This window comes from Uranotaenia lowii, unplaced genomic scaffold, assembly GCF_029784155.1.
Source record: "Uranotaenia lowii strain MFRU-FL unplaced genomic scaffold, ASM2978415v1 HiC_scaffold_205, whole genome shotgun sequence".
NCBI classification, from domain to species: Eukaryota; Metazoa; Arthropoda; class Insecta; order Diptera; family Culicidae; genus Uranotaenia; species Uranotaenia lowii.
The window spans coordinates 12,316-26,386 of record NW_026598097.1 but is presented as its reverse complement, the minus strand read 5'-3'; the positions used below and the strand labels follow the sequence as shown (position 1 = coordinate 26,386).

Sequence of the window (14,071 nt, the reverse complement as noted above, 5' to 3'; positions counted from 1 at the left end):
GTACAACTTCCTTGCCCTGGTTTTGGCAACCAGATTTTGTTTCTGATTCCTGTTGGGGTGTTCTCGCAAACAAATTCGTCGAGCTGAACTGTGGTTCGTCTTGAACTTTTTGGCCAAATCATGCAAGGAGATTTCAGGATTATTGTGAACTGATCGAATTACCTTTGGTCGCAGCTTCCGGTCATATGTTCCACTTTTACGCCTGGTTTGTTTTGCTCGATCCACCGTAAGGATCTCCCGGTAACGTTGCAGCACCGAATTTACAGTCGATTTTGGATATTTCAGGAATTTCACGATCTTTACCCCTGACCACGTCGGTTTCTCTACGTGAGTGTGCAGAATTTTCTCTCGCCTTTCGCGTTCCATCGTCGATTCCTAAGTAAACAAACCATCCGGATCAAAACACTGTCAATAGAATCGTGATGTGACAACTAGATTCTTTGTGAAACAGATTTTATAGTAGACAATTTTCTTCACGTAAATATACACAATCAAGAAGGCCTGACTCTTTTATGAGTTGGACATTTTAAAACGAACAATAAAAAAAACAAAAAAAAAACACTGTAATCGTCACTTTTTTATTCAGGGTGTTGGAAAGCGAATTTACCATTAATTTACCATTTACAAATCGAGAACAGGCAAAAGACTCGATTTATCAATCACAAAGGATCCCTGCAATCATTGAAGCGTACTTCTTTTTCAAATATTTTATATCTAAAAATTGCAGGCTTAATATTTTCGAAACTTTTGGTTTGAACTTTTGAATCAATTTTATAAGTTTTTCACTATGATTCGCAAAATTATTGCAAAATTGCAATAAAATGGAACAAAATATCTTCACAACACTAGACTTGAGGCAAATCTTGCCCGAAACTCTTACCACACGCCTACTATCTCTGACTCGATTTTTTATTTTTTTATTCAAACTTTTTCTAACTGTGGCCACCTTGAACTGTCAATGTTTAGCTTTAACCGACCTAATTTTACAAAAAAAATCCATTATTTGCAATCATAAATATGTATTTAGGTCCTACTTTTGACAACCCTGAAACAAAGCGAACAAAACTATCGATGGTTATTTCTAAACAGCAATAATTATTTCAGAAAAAAATGATGACTTCGAAGTACGACATCGTATTCGACCAGAATCCACATGGAGTATTTTACGCGGGCCAAACTATTACCGGCCGTGTTGAAATCGATCTGGCAGAGGTCAAAACCGTGTCAGGTAAAACTATCTGGAAATTCAAATTTGGCAATGGAAAGTTTCTAATGAAATTTTCGAATGAACGTTACAGGCGTGTATCTGCACTTCAAAGGATATTCCGAAGTCAATTTTACCGAAGATGTAGGGACAGGTGAGAACGGAAGAACAGTACATTACACAGGTCATGAGGACTATATAGATATAAGGACCTATTTAGTAGGATCAAACCACGGTCAACCCATCGAGCTAAAGCCCGGGCACCACACTTTCCCGTTTTCCTACTCTCTTCCGTATACGCTTGCTACCTCGATAGAAGGTAAATGGGGATTCGTACGCTATACGGCAAAAGTTGTGCTGGAGAGGCCTTGGGGTGATGACAACACATACGTACAGCCCTTTACGGTACTGAGGCATTTGGATTTCAATCAACATAATCCGGACATCTATCGACCGATCACGGTGAAAAAAACCAAGGTCTTTTGCTGTGGGCCATGTAGATCGGACCCCATGTTTATAGTTGCCGAAATACCAATATCTGGATACGTTCCTGGACAAACTGTGGCCATTAAGTACGATATCTTTAATCAAAGCGACAATTCAATAGAGTATTTTGAGGCAACCCTCGTGCGAACCGATTCGTACAAATGTGAATACCCACGCACAAAGGAAAAATCCGTTGATACCAAAGTGGCCACGATTAAAACCGATGGCGCTGGACCTCTACAAAATGTCATAATTGAACAGTTCCTCAAAATACCCTCTTTACCTCCAACGACCCTTACTAGTAACCTTATAAGCATCACCTATGCAATCTCGATCAATGTTGAAGTTTCCGGATGGGGTATCAATCCACAGATCTACATGCCTATTACAATCGGAACCGTACCTTTGTCCAACACTGCCATTCCGGGGTACTGTTCTGTCCCCAATGAAACTAACGAAGCAGCCCCCGTAGTAGAACAACCGAAGCCTTCCGCTCCGGAAATTCCATCTGCTCCACCATTGTTCCCGGAAGAACTCCGTGAGAAACTATACAAAAATTGAAATTGTTCAAGTAGCTTACACACATGTTGAATTTCAATTGCAGCTCCGCCAAGCTACGAAGAGGCGATACATGCCACCCCAGTGAATCTCCAGGACGAAGGACAAATCCCCGGTATCGGTTGGGCTCCGAAATACACGGTCTATCAGTTTGGTGATCCCGGACCTTCTGGATCCGGAACGAACCCTACCCGCCGAATCGATTTTGCGATGCCAAAGCAATAAGGATTAATAAGGATTTGTCGACATTCAATAGATTGTTGTGGCGGTTACTCTTTCACGCTAGTCTACCTCAATTATAATCTCCCAAGAACGAATCACTGCCATTCTACTGTGACCATGATAAATCTATTGAACTTAAAAAGTTCATCGACAACTTATTTCAGGATTATAAAACCCGTGCAGCGAGTGCAAAAAAAATGTAAATCGTAGTAGAATAATATACTCGACCTTATTTTTATTTTATTTCTATTTTTTTTCCTCTCACATATCTCACGCTGATTTTTTGGTTTGGTAGGGGTCATGTGGCATGTAAACTACCTTGGTAAGCGTCATGGCCACGAAAAAGTTAAGGTTCTCACATCCATTTTTATGACATTAAGAACTTTTCATATTTTAATGTTGTACGTCTCAGTGGCCAAGCGGTTAGCGTGGTAAGATGATAATCGCTGCTTCACTGATGGCATGGGTTCAATTCTCATCTCGGTACTTCGTGTACAATGTTAGTTTTAAGTTGTCCACGTTGATTTTTTTTTTTTTTGATTCAGTCTGCCAAGCCTAAACCGACTAAGACGGAGTAATGTCTTATAAAAAATTTTTTTTTACTTACATAAATGAAAAAACACAGGTCCTTTTTTTACAAACTTATAAAAAAACGATGTTGACTATCAATTGTATTTTAGCGGCTAGACTAAATACGTCGTCACGAGCTTCTCGGCTCGCCGCTTCTAAAATGCCGGTCTGTATTCCGGTCAAGCTCCTCTTTGCAAATCTCGTTCTCATATCTCCACAGCGTGTGCCCAATTCTTCTCGACTTAAGTTCCCGAAGCTTGATTTCTAGCGCCTAAACAGTGTTCATTATTTCAGAAAAGATGATGACTTCGAAGTACGACATAGTCTTTGACCAGAACTCACACGGAGTATTTTTTGCGGGTCAAACAATAACCGGGCGTGTTGAAATGGATCTGGCAAAGGTCAAAACGGTGACAGGTAAAACTTCTAGGTAATTTAAATACAAAAGTTTTAAATTAAATTTTCGGACGAATATTACAGGTGTGTACTTGCATTTCAAAGGATATTCCGAAGTCAGTTGGACCGACAAGCAAGGTATAGGCGAGGACAGAAGAATGATACATTATACAGGCCATGAGGACTACATAGATATAAGGACCTATTTAGTAGGATCAAGTCACGGTGAACGCTTTGAGCTGAGCGCCGGGAATCACTCTTTTCCGTTTTCCTACTCTCTTCCTTATACGATTGCTACCTCGATAGAAGGTAAATGGGGATTCGTACGCTATACGGCCAAAGTTGGGCTGGAGAGGCCTTGGAAGTATGATAACACATACGTACAGCCCTTTACGGTGCTTAGACATTTGGATTTCAATGAAATTAATCCGGACATCTATCGACCGATTACGGTAAAGGAAACCAAGGTCTCTTGCTGTGGACCGTGTAGTTCGGACTCCATGTTTATAGTTGCCGAAATACCAATATCTGGATACGTTCCTGGGCAAACTGTGGCCATTAAGTATGATGTTTATAATCACAGCCACGACTCAATTGAATATTTTGAAGCAAAACTTGTGCGAACTGATATATACAAATGTGAATACCCACGCACAAAGGAAAAATACGTTCATAGCGAAGTGGCCACGGTCAGAACTGGTGGCGCTAGATCACTACAAAATGTTACAATTGAACAGTTCCTTAGAATACAAAATGTTATAATTGAACAGTTCCTCAAAATACCCTCTTTACCCCCAACCACCCTTACTAGTAACCTTATAAGCATCACCTATGCAATCTCGATCAATGTTGAAGTTTCCGGATGGGGTACCAATCCACAGATCTACATGCCTATTACAATCGGAACCGTACCTTTGTCCAATACAGCCGTTCCAGGATATTGTTCTGCCCCTAATGTTACTAATGAAGCCCCCGTAGTAGATCAACCGAGGCCATCTGCCTCGGAAATTCCATCTGCTCCACTGTTGATTCCAGAAGAACTTCGTAAGAAACTATCTAAATTGAATATTAAAGAAGTGTTTTATAGTTAGGTTCCACACAGTTTGGTTTTCAATTACAGCTCCGCCATCCTACGAAGAGGCGATACATGCCATCCCGGTGAATCTGCAGGACGAAGGACAAGTCCCCGGGATCGGTTGGAATCCGAAGTATATGGTCTATCAGTTTGGTGATGCCGGAGCTTCGGGATCCGGGACAAATCATCCAACCCGCCAAATAGATTTTCCGATGCCAAAGCAATGATTTTTTAACTCATCATCATCACTAAAAAGAAAATGGAATTTGGAATTGTCCACATTTCAGAGATTATTGTGATGGTTACTTTTTAACGCTAGTCTACCTCAATCATAGGCCCTTATTCTGCGCTGCGACGCGCCGAGGTGAGGATAGTCGAGTCACCTTACCGTCACGGGGTAGTAGTAGTGCCATCTTACTCCAATAGTCGATGTTAGTGAAGTGACAGAGGATCATTCCCAAAGTTCATCCGAAGTGACGTTCCTCGGGTAACTCGACTGTCATCACCTCACGCACAGCGCAGAATAAGGGCCATAAGCTCCAAAGAACGAATCACTGCTACTCTACTCTGACCATAGTCAATTTATTGACCTTAAAAATTTCAACGACAACTAATGTGCCTTTATGATATGTTTGAACGCAGCATTTTGTTAGGAAAATAAAATACTTGGCCTAATAAAAGTACTTATAAGACTTATAAACATATCAACATTTTCATCAACTTAAACTCTAATCTACCAACATCAGTAAAAATTTACCATAAATTTATTATTTCTTTGAATTGATTTATGAACTAAAAACGCAGTACGCAACAATATTGCTAAGTAATAATCGTTCAACTGCTGAACCATAAAAATCTCCCGAGAATATAGACGCGTCAATCAACTGCTGCTCGCTTGGTTCCTTGCCCGGTATCTTATCAATCTTTTTAATGACAAATTCTCTCACAATTCACATTGTGTCGCCGATACTCGATAGTTAGCAAAATTCCCCATAGCTTCTAATCAGTCGACACACCATACAGTCTGCCACAAGTTTTCTAGCGAGAGGATTTTTTTTCGTATATCTAATGGAGTAGATGGAATAGTTTTTATTGCTCAAAAACGATGGCTACCAGTTGTGAAATCAAGTTTGACCAAAATCCATACGGTGTATATTTTCCAGGACAAACGTTGTCCGGTAGTGTAGAGCTGTGTTTGACGGAAGTTACCAAAGTGCGAGGTATGATGAGTCATCGAGAGGTTCCGATTCAGAAAAGCGAGAGTTTAACAAGGGTACATTTTTTTCGCAGGAGTTGCTCTGCAAATCAATGGAGTGGCAGAGGTGAAATGGTCCGAGACTAAGGGAGCTGGTAAGAATCGACGTACTGTCCGTTATCGGGGGCGGCAGAATTACATGCACTCTACAACGTATTTGGCGGGATCCAAGGAGGGGAATAATGTAGAACTCTTGCCTGGAATTCACACGTACCGATTCTCGTGTGCTCTACCGCACAATTTGGTAACCTCGATGGAGGCGGAGTATGGACATGTTCGGTATACAGTTAAGGTGGTGCTAGAACGTTCTTGGAAAAAGGATCAATCGTATAAAGTGGCATTTACCATACTTCGCCATGTCAACTTGAACGAAGAAGCCTACGAGATACGTTACCCTGCCAAGTTGGACAAATCTAAAACGTTTTGTTGTGGACCTTGTCGATCTGAACCGATGTACATTTCGGCAGAAACTCCAATTTCTGGATACGTCCCAGGACAAACCGTTGTCGTTAAAATAGAGGTTAACAATCAGAGCAACAAGCCGCTCGATGAACTTTCAACCAAACTCGTGGGTATTGTATCGTTTATCAGTCAGACCCCATACTGCAAAGTCAGAACGGTGTCTTCAGTTATCGTTGAAACACGTTGTGCGGGGATAGGACCCAGAACCAAGGGGTCTTTCGAACAGCTTATCCTTATCCCACCTCTGCCACCCACTAGTAAGTCCTGTCAAGTGCTAACCATGACTTACGCGATCGAAGTTGAAGGTAAAATCAGAGGACCGGTGGTGAATCCTCGTATCCAAATTCCAATCACCATCGGAACCATTCCCCTATCGATGAACGCCGTACCGGGTTTCGGAACCGCCGTAGTGGCCCCTCCGGTGATTGTTCAACCAACAGCAGGACCGTCCAGCTCAATCACTGACGCTGGAATCGTTGCGCTTCCGGCTGAACTGCGTAAGTAGAGAAAATAATGTTAGCAAGTAAACTCAATTCGACTATTGAAGTACGTTGAAGTCAAAAAGATTCAAAATCCAACAACAATGTGTTGAGACGGTCGCATTGGAGCAGAATTGTCTTACCTTATCATAGAAAATGCAAATCGAAAAAAATAAACGACTAAATAAACGAAAATGATCAAAAAGACAGACCACAGATACAGAAACAGATACAAAAATGAAAATAATTTAAGCAAGGGAAAAACTAACAAAAATTATCTAGTAATAAAGTAATAAACACGATAAAAATTACTAAATTGACCTCAACGACTAAAATGATAAAAATGATTAAAAAAAGATAAAGACTGATCTGAAATGAAGAAAATAACAAAAAACTGCCATTTCTTTTTTCTTTCAGCACCCCCATCCTACGAGGAGGTGGTGAATGCGAATCGAACCAACATTCAAGATGAAGACGAAACTAACGAAATCGGCTGGCGGGACTACACACCACGCTACATGGTGTATCGGTTCAGCGAAAGTGATGAGGCGGCTCCACCAAACGGCGGCGATCATCAGCAGAACAATGCAATGGAGACCGATGGTGGCGAGCGAACTGTTCCCGAGAAAGCAATTATGTGATATTGGAAAAAAAAAACTGTGAAAAAAATTTGGTAACTAATTATGTCTTAGGACCAATAATTGTAAAAAATTTTGAAAGTTATACTTTTTTTTAAAATAAAGCAAAACTGTTTCTTTTACAAAACTTTTTTTTGTGGGTCAATACCAAACAAACAAGCGAAAAATGTTGAAACATGCACTGGAATTTCGATTTTGTATTTTAAACTTAAATTTCTAATTTTATACTCTGGAAATAAATTTTTATAGAGAGACTTGGTAGACTGTGGCTAAATGAAGTGGACGCGTTTTTTTTTTCAATCGTCAGAAATTGAAAAGTTTTCAAAATTCAGAAAATTGGCTCAACTTTTGAGACGGAACCAATCAAACGATGAAAAATTTTGAAAAGTTCATGCGAATGGAAAATAATTTTTTATTAGGAGCTTATAATTATTTGTTCTGTTCCTGAGTCAAATCTAATTTTGATCTAATTTGAGTCATTTTTTTTTAATTTCTTGTATTCTTAATTTTTTCTGAATTTTTAATTCTGATAACAAATTCTATCATTTATGATAAGTTTTCATTTTGTAACATCTATATATGTATGTAGGTGGGATGTATCATCCAATAGGATGAAACTCCCTGAAAAAAGTCTATGTATTATGTTTAGATTTTCTATTGGTTCTTAATCTGGACGTTATGCGTAAAAAATTTTTATTTTAAAACCAAATTAAATAGCTTTAAACCTTAAGTGTTTATTCGGGTCTTAGTTATTTAAATTATGATTTTTTTTTGTTGCTAAAGCCAAATTTTGAATTTAAAGGCAACATCTGATTTCTAAAGCTTAGTTCTTTTAGAAATGGGACACTTTCATTTGCTAATAGCTCGTTAACTAGTTATTGAATTTTAAAAATTTTAACAACATTTTGTTGCCTGTAAAAAGTACTATTTGACCAATTTTTTCCAAAATTTAAAATTTATGCGTTTTTGAGATATGTACGATGCAAGAGAAAAAGAAAAAAATAATTTTGCACAGTTTCCTTTAAAATTCGTCATTATCAAATTGATAGCTGACAAAACCGTTGATTATTCAAAGAATTACTGAGTTTTTGTGGTGGATAAGTATGCAAACACTGTCAATAATGTCCACAAAGTTCAAATCAAGCAATGGAGTGAAGCAGATGATCGGCAACAACGGTTAAGGATTATCAAGGAATGCAAGTCTCATACCAGCATTTTTAATTTTCAATAAACGAAAAACCAAGGGTAGATCGCTGATATGTCCAAAACAATTTTCTCCGATAAGCTGAAAGTGTTGCCTAGTGATGACTCATTAAAATCCAACCTCAAACAACCATTTTTTGATAGTTCCAAAGCTCTTAAGCTGTAAAACCGGTACCGAAAAAAAACGTTCAAAAATGTGGTCAAAAATAATCAAATTTGTTCATTTCGAAACAACTGTATCCACTAAAATGCTTCCAGTTTCCAGTTTCCAGAGAAGTATTGGACCAAAAAGTATCAGAAATTGAAGAAGGAAGGTGAAGCCACCTAAAATATAGATTTTACGAAGTGTAAGTTGGAGAAACTGATCAATACCATGACTAAACAAAGTGTGCGCCGGCCAATGAGAGATACCAAGAATAAAGTAGAAATTTCTTTAACAAAAAACGGTAAATATTTTTTTTTCAAATTTTTTCATGAAAGATCATAACATTGCCTTCTTTTTCTTCATAGAAAGTATTTCGTTCAAACGAATGGTTTTTGAGATACAGGCATTCGTAACTGTCCCATTTCTAAAAGAACTAAGCTTTACTCAAAAATTATGATACACATTCAGCTCCAGTACCAGCTTATTATCTAAACAGTATGTGTCATGAAATTCTTATAGGAATACCGACGTGTTGTCGGTCAATTGTTTTCATGCACGATATCTTATCAATCTTGTTTTTAATGGCAAATTCCCCGCGTTCACATTCACGCTGATGGCCGATAGCAAAATTTCCTCGCACGCTTATTCTCGATCGAACCATACAGTCTGTCGCAGGTTTCAGTGAAGAAAATCAGCAGGATATGTAACAGAGTGGGAATCTAAATAGGTTTTTCCTCTAACAATGGCCACCAGTTGTGAAATCAAATTCGACCAAAATCCATACGGTGTGTATTTTCCGGGACAAACTTTGTCCGGGGGTGTTGAGCTTCGTTTGACGGAAGTTACCAAAGTGCGAGGTATGAGTCATCATGGGTCAATTATCTACATGGGAATGGAATTCACAGGTGTTTAAACATTTTCAAAAACATTATTTAGGAGTTGCTCTACAAATCAATGGAGTAGCTGAGGTGAAATGGACCGAAACAGAAGGTGCTGGTAAGAATCGACGTACGGTCCATTATAGCGGACGCCAAGATTATCTGCACTCTACAACGTATTTGGTGGGATCAAAAGAAGGAAACAATATTGATTTGTTGCCTGGATTCACACGTATAGGTTTTCGTGTGCGCTACCTCACAATTTGGTAACCTCGGTAGAAGCCGAGCATGGGCATGTCCGATACACGGTGAAGGTGGTTCTAGAACGTTCCTGGAAAATTGATCAATCCTACAAAGTTGCCTTCACTATACTTCGCCATGTGAATTTGAATGAGGAAGCCTACGAAATACGTTACCCTACCAAGTTGGATAAATCTAAAACATTTTGTTGCGGACCTTGTCGATCTGATCCGATGTACATTTCGGCAGAAACTCCTATTTCGGGATACGTTCCAGGTCAAACCGTTGCCGTAAAAATAGAAGTGAACAATCAGAGCAAAAAACAGCTAAACGAAATTTCAACTAAACTAGTTCGCTTAGCATCGTTCATCAGTCAACATCCGTACTGTCGAGTGAAAACAATTCCATCGATCATTGCTGAAACACGTTGTCCTGGATTGGAACCGAAAAATCAAGGGTCTTTTGAGCAGTACATACAAATCCCAGCACTACCACCCACTAGCAAATCCTGCCAGGTACTTACCGTAACGTATGCCATCGAAGTTGAAGGTAAAATAAACGGGCTAGCTATCAATCCTCGTATCCAAATTCCAATCACCATCGGAACCATTCCTCTGTCGATGGACGCCGTACCAGGATTCGAAACATCCATTGTTGCACAACCGGTGATAGTCCAGCCAACGGCGCCGTCTAGCTCAACGGCCGAAGTCCCAGTTGCGATGCCAAGCTTCCCAGCTGATTTGCGTATGTATTCCACCTATCGATAATGAGGAGAGAGAAAAAACAATCAATTGTCATCGAATTCTTATCAGAGCCTCTGAAAATATTTATTGGTTAATGTGTTTATGATATGAAATCGCTTGCAAATCGATTACGTATCTGTTTTTGTTTCTAGCACCACCAACGTACGAGGAGGTGCTGAATGCGAATCACACCAACATCCAAGATGACGGAGAAACCAACGAAATCGGCTGGCGAGACTACACGCCGCGATACATGGTGTACCGGTTCAGCGAAAGTGAGGTACCAAACAATCATCGAGGCAATCAAATGCAGCAGCTGGATCATGCCGAAGAACAGCAGAAGTCCTTCCAAGAAAAGGCGGTTATGTGATTTGATTTGATTCGTTTTATCGGCTATTTTATGATAAAATGTTCAAAACCAAATAGTTACGACAATTCACTAAATTGCTTAACGTATCAGCGTCGATTGCCTGCCGAAATAAAAGATCTCCCCCTATTGTTGACGACACGTGAAGCCAACGTCTTCACTCAAAACCAGTCAAGATTTTCGTCTACGGTTTTTCTTTCTGCGACTAAGCTTGATCGCCACGAGCTTCGCGGCCTGCCTCGTCTTCGATATCCATTCCATTCTTAATACCTCTCTGCAGCGTATGAACAATTCATTTTCAATTATGCCTTTTGATAACACTGGCGATCTAATTTTCACTCCGTCACCGTGGTACCCGTACAACAACATGGATTTGACGTTTAAGTTGAAGACTCGGATTTCCATTCGCCGAGACATCTGATGTGATCAGAGAACCTTTAATGCAAATTGGGTCTTTTTAAGTTTCTGTTATTATCATCAGACGTTTTTTTTTGGCAAGGATATTTCCATTTTCTGAATATGCAGCCGAATGAATGCATTTGCTACCAGCCGAGTTTCTTATCACGTTGCGTATTTCAGCGGCTAGACTACGTCTTTCTACAAATCTTGTTTTCGTCTCTTCGCAGCGAGTGCCTATAGTCCATCTCTGTGTTCCACGTTTGAAATCCAGTTTCCAGGCCACCAAGCGTTGATAATATTTGTTGGAAATCATAGCAGTCAGCGATTTACAGCTATTTGTATATAAGGAGCATAGCAACTCAAGTTGCTATGCACGTAGTAAATAAGCCTAGTATCATAAGTTGTCCTGTGATAAACCATCATCGAAAACGTAAAGACGTGTTTCTCAATAGGTTATGGGCCCAGTCACGCCATACCTAAAGCTGGAATAAAGTTTAAAAGTTCTCGAAGTCTGCGAAAAGTTTCCGGTTCAAGATGAACAACCCGAAGAAAGTTGGCATCGTGCAGTTCGCTGGCGAGAACTACGACACGTGGTGGTTTCGAGTGGGGACTCAACTTTTGGCGCATGAAGTGAAGGACACTATCACGGCGGATCCTTCCAGAGAAGCGGCAACGAATGCAGCGTTTTTCGAGAGGGACGAGAAGGCGAAAGCACTCCTGGTGGTGTTTATTGCGGATAGCCATTTAGAGTACGTGCGCGACAAGGAGACGACCAAAGAGATGTGGATGTCGTTGGCAAGCACCTTCGCTAAATAAGGTTTTGCCTCCCAGACGTAGATTTGGCGGTCCTTGGCTATACTGCAGATGGAAGAAGAGACGTTGCTGGCGGATCATTTTCGTCGGTTCGATGAGCTCGTGAGACAGCTGAAGGATGCCGGTGCCACTGTGACTGAGCTTGATATGGTGAGTCAGCTTTTCATATCGTTGCCACCCAGCTACGAACTGCCGTGATATGACGAAGTGACGAACATCCATTTTTATCGGTTTTTACTTTTTGACGTCATTTAATACAGTTTTCTAATAGCTCTCAAACGCACTGAAAAGTTTTTTGATATTCCATATAGTTTTCGAGTAAATCCAGAAAAACAAAGTGACGAATGTGCCATTTTGACGCCGATGTGACTAATATCCGTTAATTCATGGGAGAGATATGGAAAACAGTTCAAATAATTTTGAGACGATTTTCATAAAATTTAGGACATATACCTATCTTGACATAATGATATTTTAAAAGAAAAGACACCCCTCCCACCTTAGTAAATGGGAGGGGGGGTCCCATATAAAATAATTTGAAAAATTTTTTAGCCGAAAATTTTTAGTTAAGGTACACCGGGGCAAGTGCAAACGGTTTTCACCATAGTTCAACTTTCACATGTCCTAGATAAATATGTAAATCTTCAAGAATTATCAATTATCGTTCGTTGCATCATTAAAATGGTTCTCAACAAATTCCCGTTGAAAGTGAAAAATTAAAAAATGTTGGTAAAAAGTAACGGCACTTTTGTGAAAAAATTTCTAAGTTTGCACTTGCCCCGTTTATGGGGGCAAGTGCAAACGCAATGCTTTTTCCAAACTTATTCAAAGATGCGTCAGTGTATCGTTGCTAAAACGAATTTAATACATGTTCCGGTATGTTTTATCAACTTTTTTTTGATGTATTTGCTGTTTTTCTGCTATATTAATTACTTTTTGGAACTTCAGTTTTGCTGAGTGTTATTTGAAGCAAAAGACCTTCATTTGCCAAGGCATTACGGAATTTTGAATATCCGCTTCAGATACAACACTTTGGATACCCTTTCTGACCACTCTAATATAATGCTGAACCATTTTTGAGATGATTTTTTTTTTAATGTCTGATGTTACATGGCTTAAAGGTGCGTTTGCACTTACCCCGGTAGTGTCGTTTGCACTTGCCCCTCAGTGTGGGTTGACAGGAGTGAATATGATTTTCACAATTTTAAGGTCTACTGGAAATTTATCATAAATTTTCTGCTTTCACCTGAATATCAGTCCCAAACACTCACCTTTCGACGAAAAATCGGATTTAAATGCCCTTTTTTGTAGCCAAAAAAAGCAAAACCAAAACACACTTTTCATGTCTAGTACGTACTTGAATTCGTGTGTAATCAAACAGTGCCGTGTTTTTAGTGAATAATTGAAAAAAAAGTTTAGTTTATCTATGTCAGATTGTTGGTTTGGACAACAACAACAACTTCTAGAAGAAGAAATATTTTTTAATTTTTTTGTAACAGAGGAAAGTTGATCGTTTGCACTTGCCCCGAGTTTGCACTTGCCCCGGTGTACCTTATATCAAATTTGATATGTTAGTTTATACAAATTTATATATTTTCAGAAAATAGGTTTAATTATTTTCCAGCAAATCAATCTAATGCAGAAGTACTTTGTGTATGGCGTTGTTTGATAATGTTATAAATGAAGCAAATTTACAAAAATCAATACATTTTTTTAAATATGATTTTCTTAATGAGTTTTTTATGGAAAATATAAAATATTATAAAATGAAGAGTTAAAATTATTCGTTAGTGCGCAATGATCTCATAAAGTAAACGTTTTCAGTTTTCAATTAAAATGAAATGATGTGCACTAATTACGATAAATTTGTTTATTGAACAAAAGCATAATTTTAATTAGTTAAAATTCTTCAAAATACATTCATTCGTCGAGCATCTC

General features: G+C 39.0%; 2 protein-coding genes and 1 pseudogene across 7 annotated transcripts in view; all 3 read left to right on the top strand.

Moving 5' to 3' along the window:
* LOC129759611 (arrestin domain-containing protein 3-like) overlaps positions 1–5,211 on the top strand; it is a 33,796-nt gene extending 28,585 nt beyond the window's left edge. For 2 of the 6 annotated variants that reach the window (XM_055757095.1, XM_055757093.1), the window contains exons 2-4: positions 3,335–3,457; positions 3,521–4,480; positions 4,539–5,211. In XM_055757095.1, the coding sequence (XP_055613070.1) occupies positions 3,340–3,457; positions 3,521–4,480; positions 4,539–4,738 (1,278 nt within the window). In that variant the 5' untranslated portion in view covers positions 3,335–3,339 and the 3' untranslated portion in view covers positions 4,739–5,211. Of the gene's footprint in view, positions 1–1,104; positions 1,229–1,298; positions 2,229–2,294; positions 2,670–3,334; positions 3,458–3,520; positions 4,481–4,538 lie in introns of those variants that run through there. The other 4 variants (XM_055757081.1, XM_055757080.1, XM_055757094.1 and 1 more) reach the window with 4 other exon arrangements.
* Positions 5,212–5,241: 30 nt separating this feature from the next.
* Positions 5,242–7,623, top strand: LOC129759614 (arrestin domain-containing protein 3-like). The gene is made up of 3 exons (XM_055757098.1): positions 5,242–5,731; positions 5,802–6,725; positions 7,125–7,623. The coding sequence occupies exons 1-3, from the start codon at positions 5,617–5,619 to the stop codon at positions 7,346–7,348; spliced, it is 1,263 nt and encodes a 420-aa protein (XP_055613073.1). The 5' UTR covers positions 5,242–5,616; the 3' UTR covers positions 7,349–7,623.
* A 1,707-nt stretch (positions 7,624–9,330) lies between these two features.
* On the top strand, positions 9,331–11,181 carry LOC129759616 (arrestin domain-containing protein 3-like; annotated as a pseudogene).
* Positions 11,182–14,071: the final 2,890 nt, after the last annotated feature.

Bases quoted from the DNA above. Each gene is read 5' to 3' on its own strand.
- LOC129759614 (XM_055757098.1), top strand. From the start codon at position 5,617: ATGGCTACCAGTTGTGAAATCAAGTTTGACCAAAATCCATACGGTGTA. The intron at 5,732-5,801 runs GTATGATGAGTC...TTTTTTTCGCAG, and splicing joins GGAAGTTACCAAAGTGCGAG to GAGTTGCTCTGCAAATCAAT. The intron at 6,726-7,124 runs GTAAGTAGAGAA...TTTTTCTTTCAG, and splicing joins TGCGCTTCCGGCTGAACTGC to CACCCCCATCCTACGAGGAG.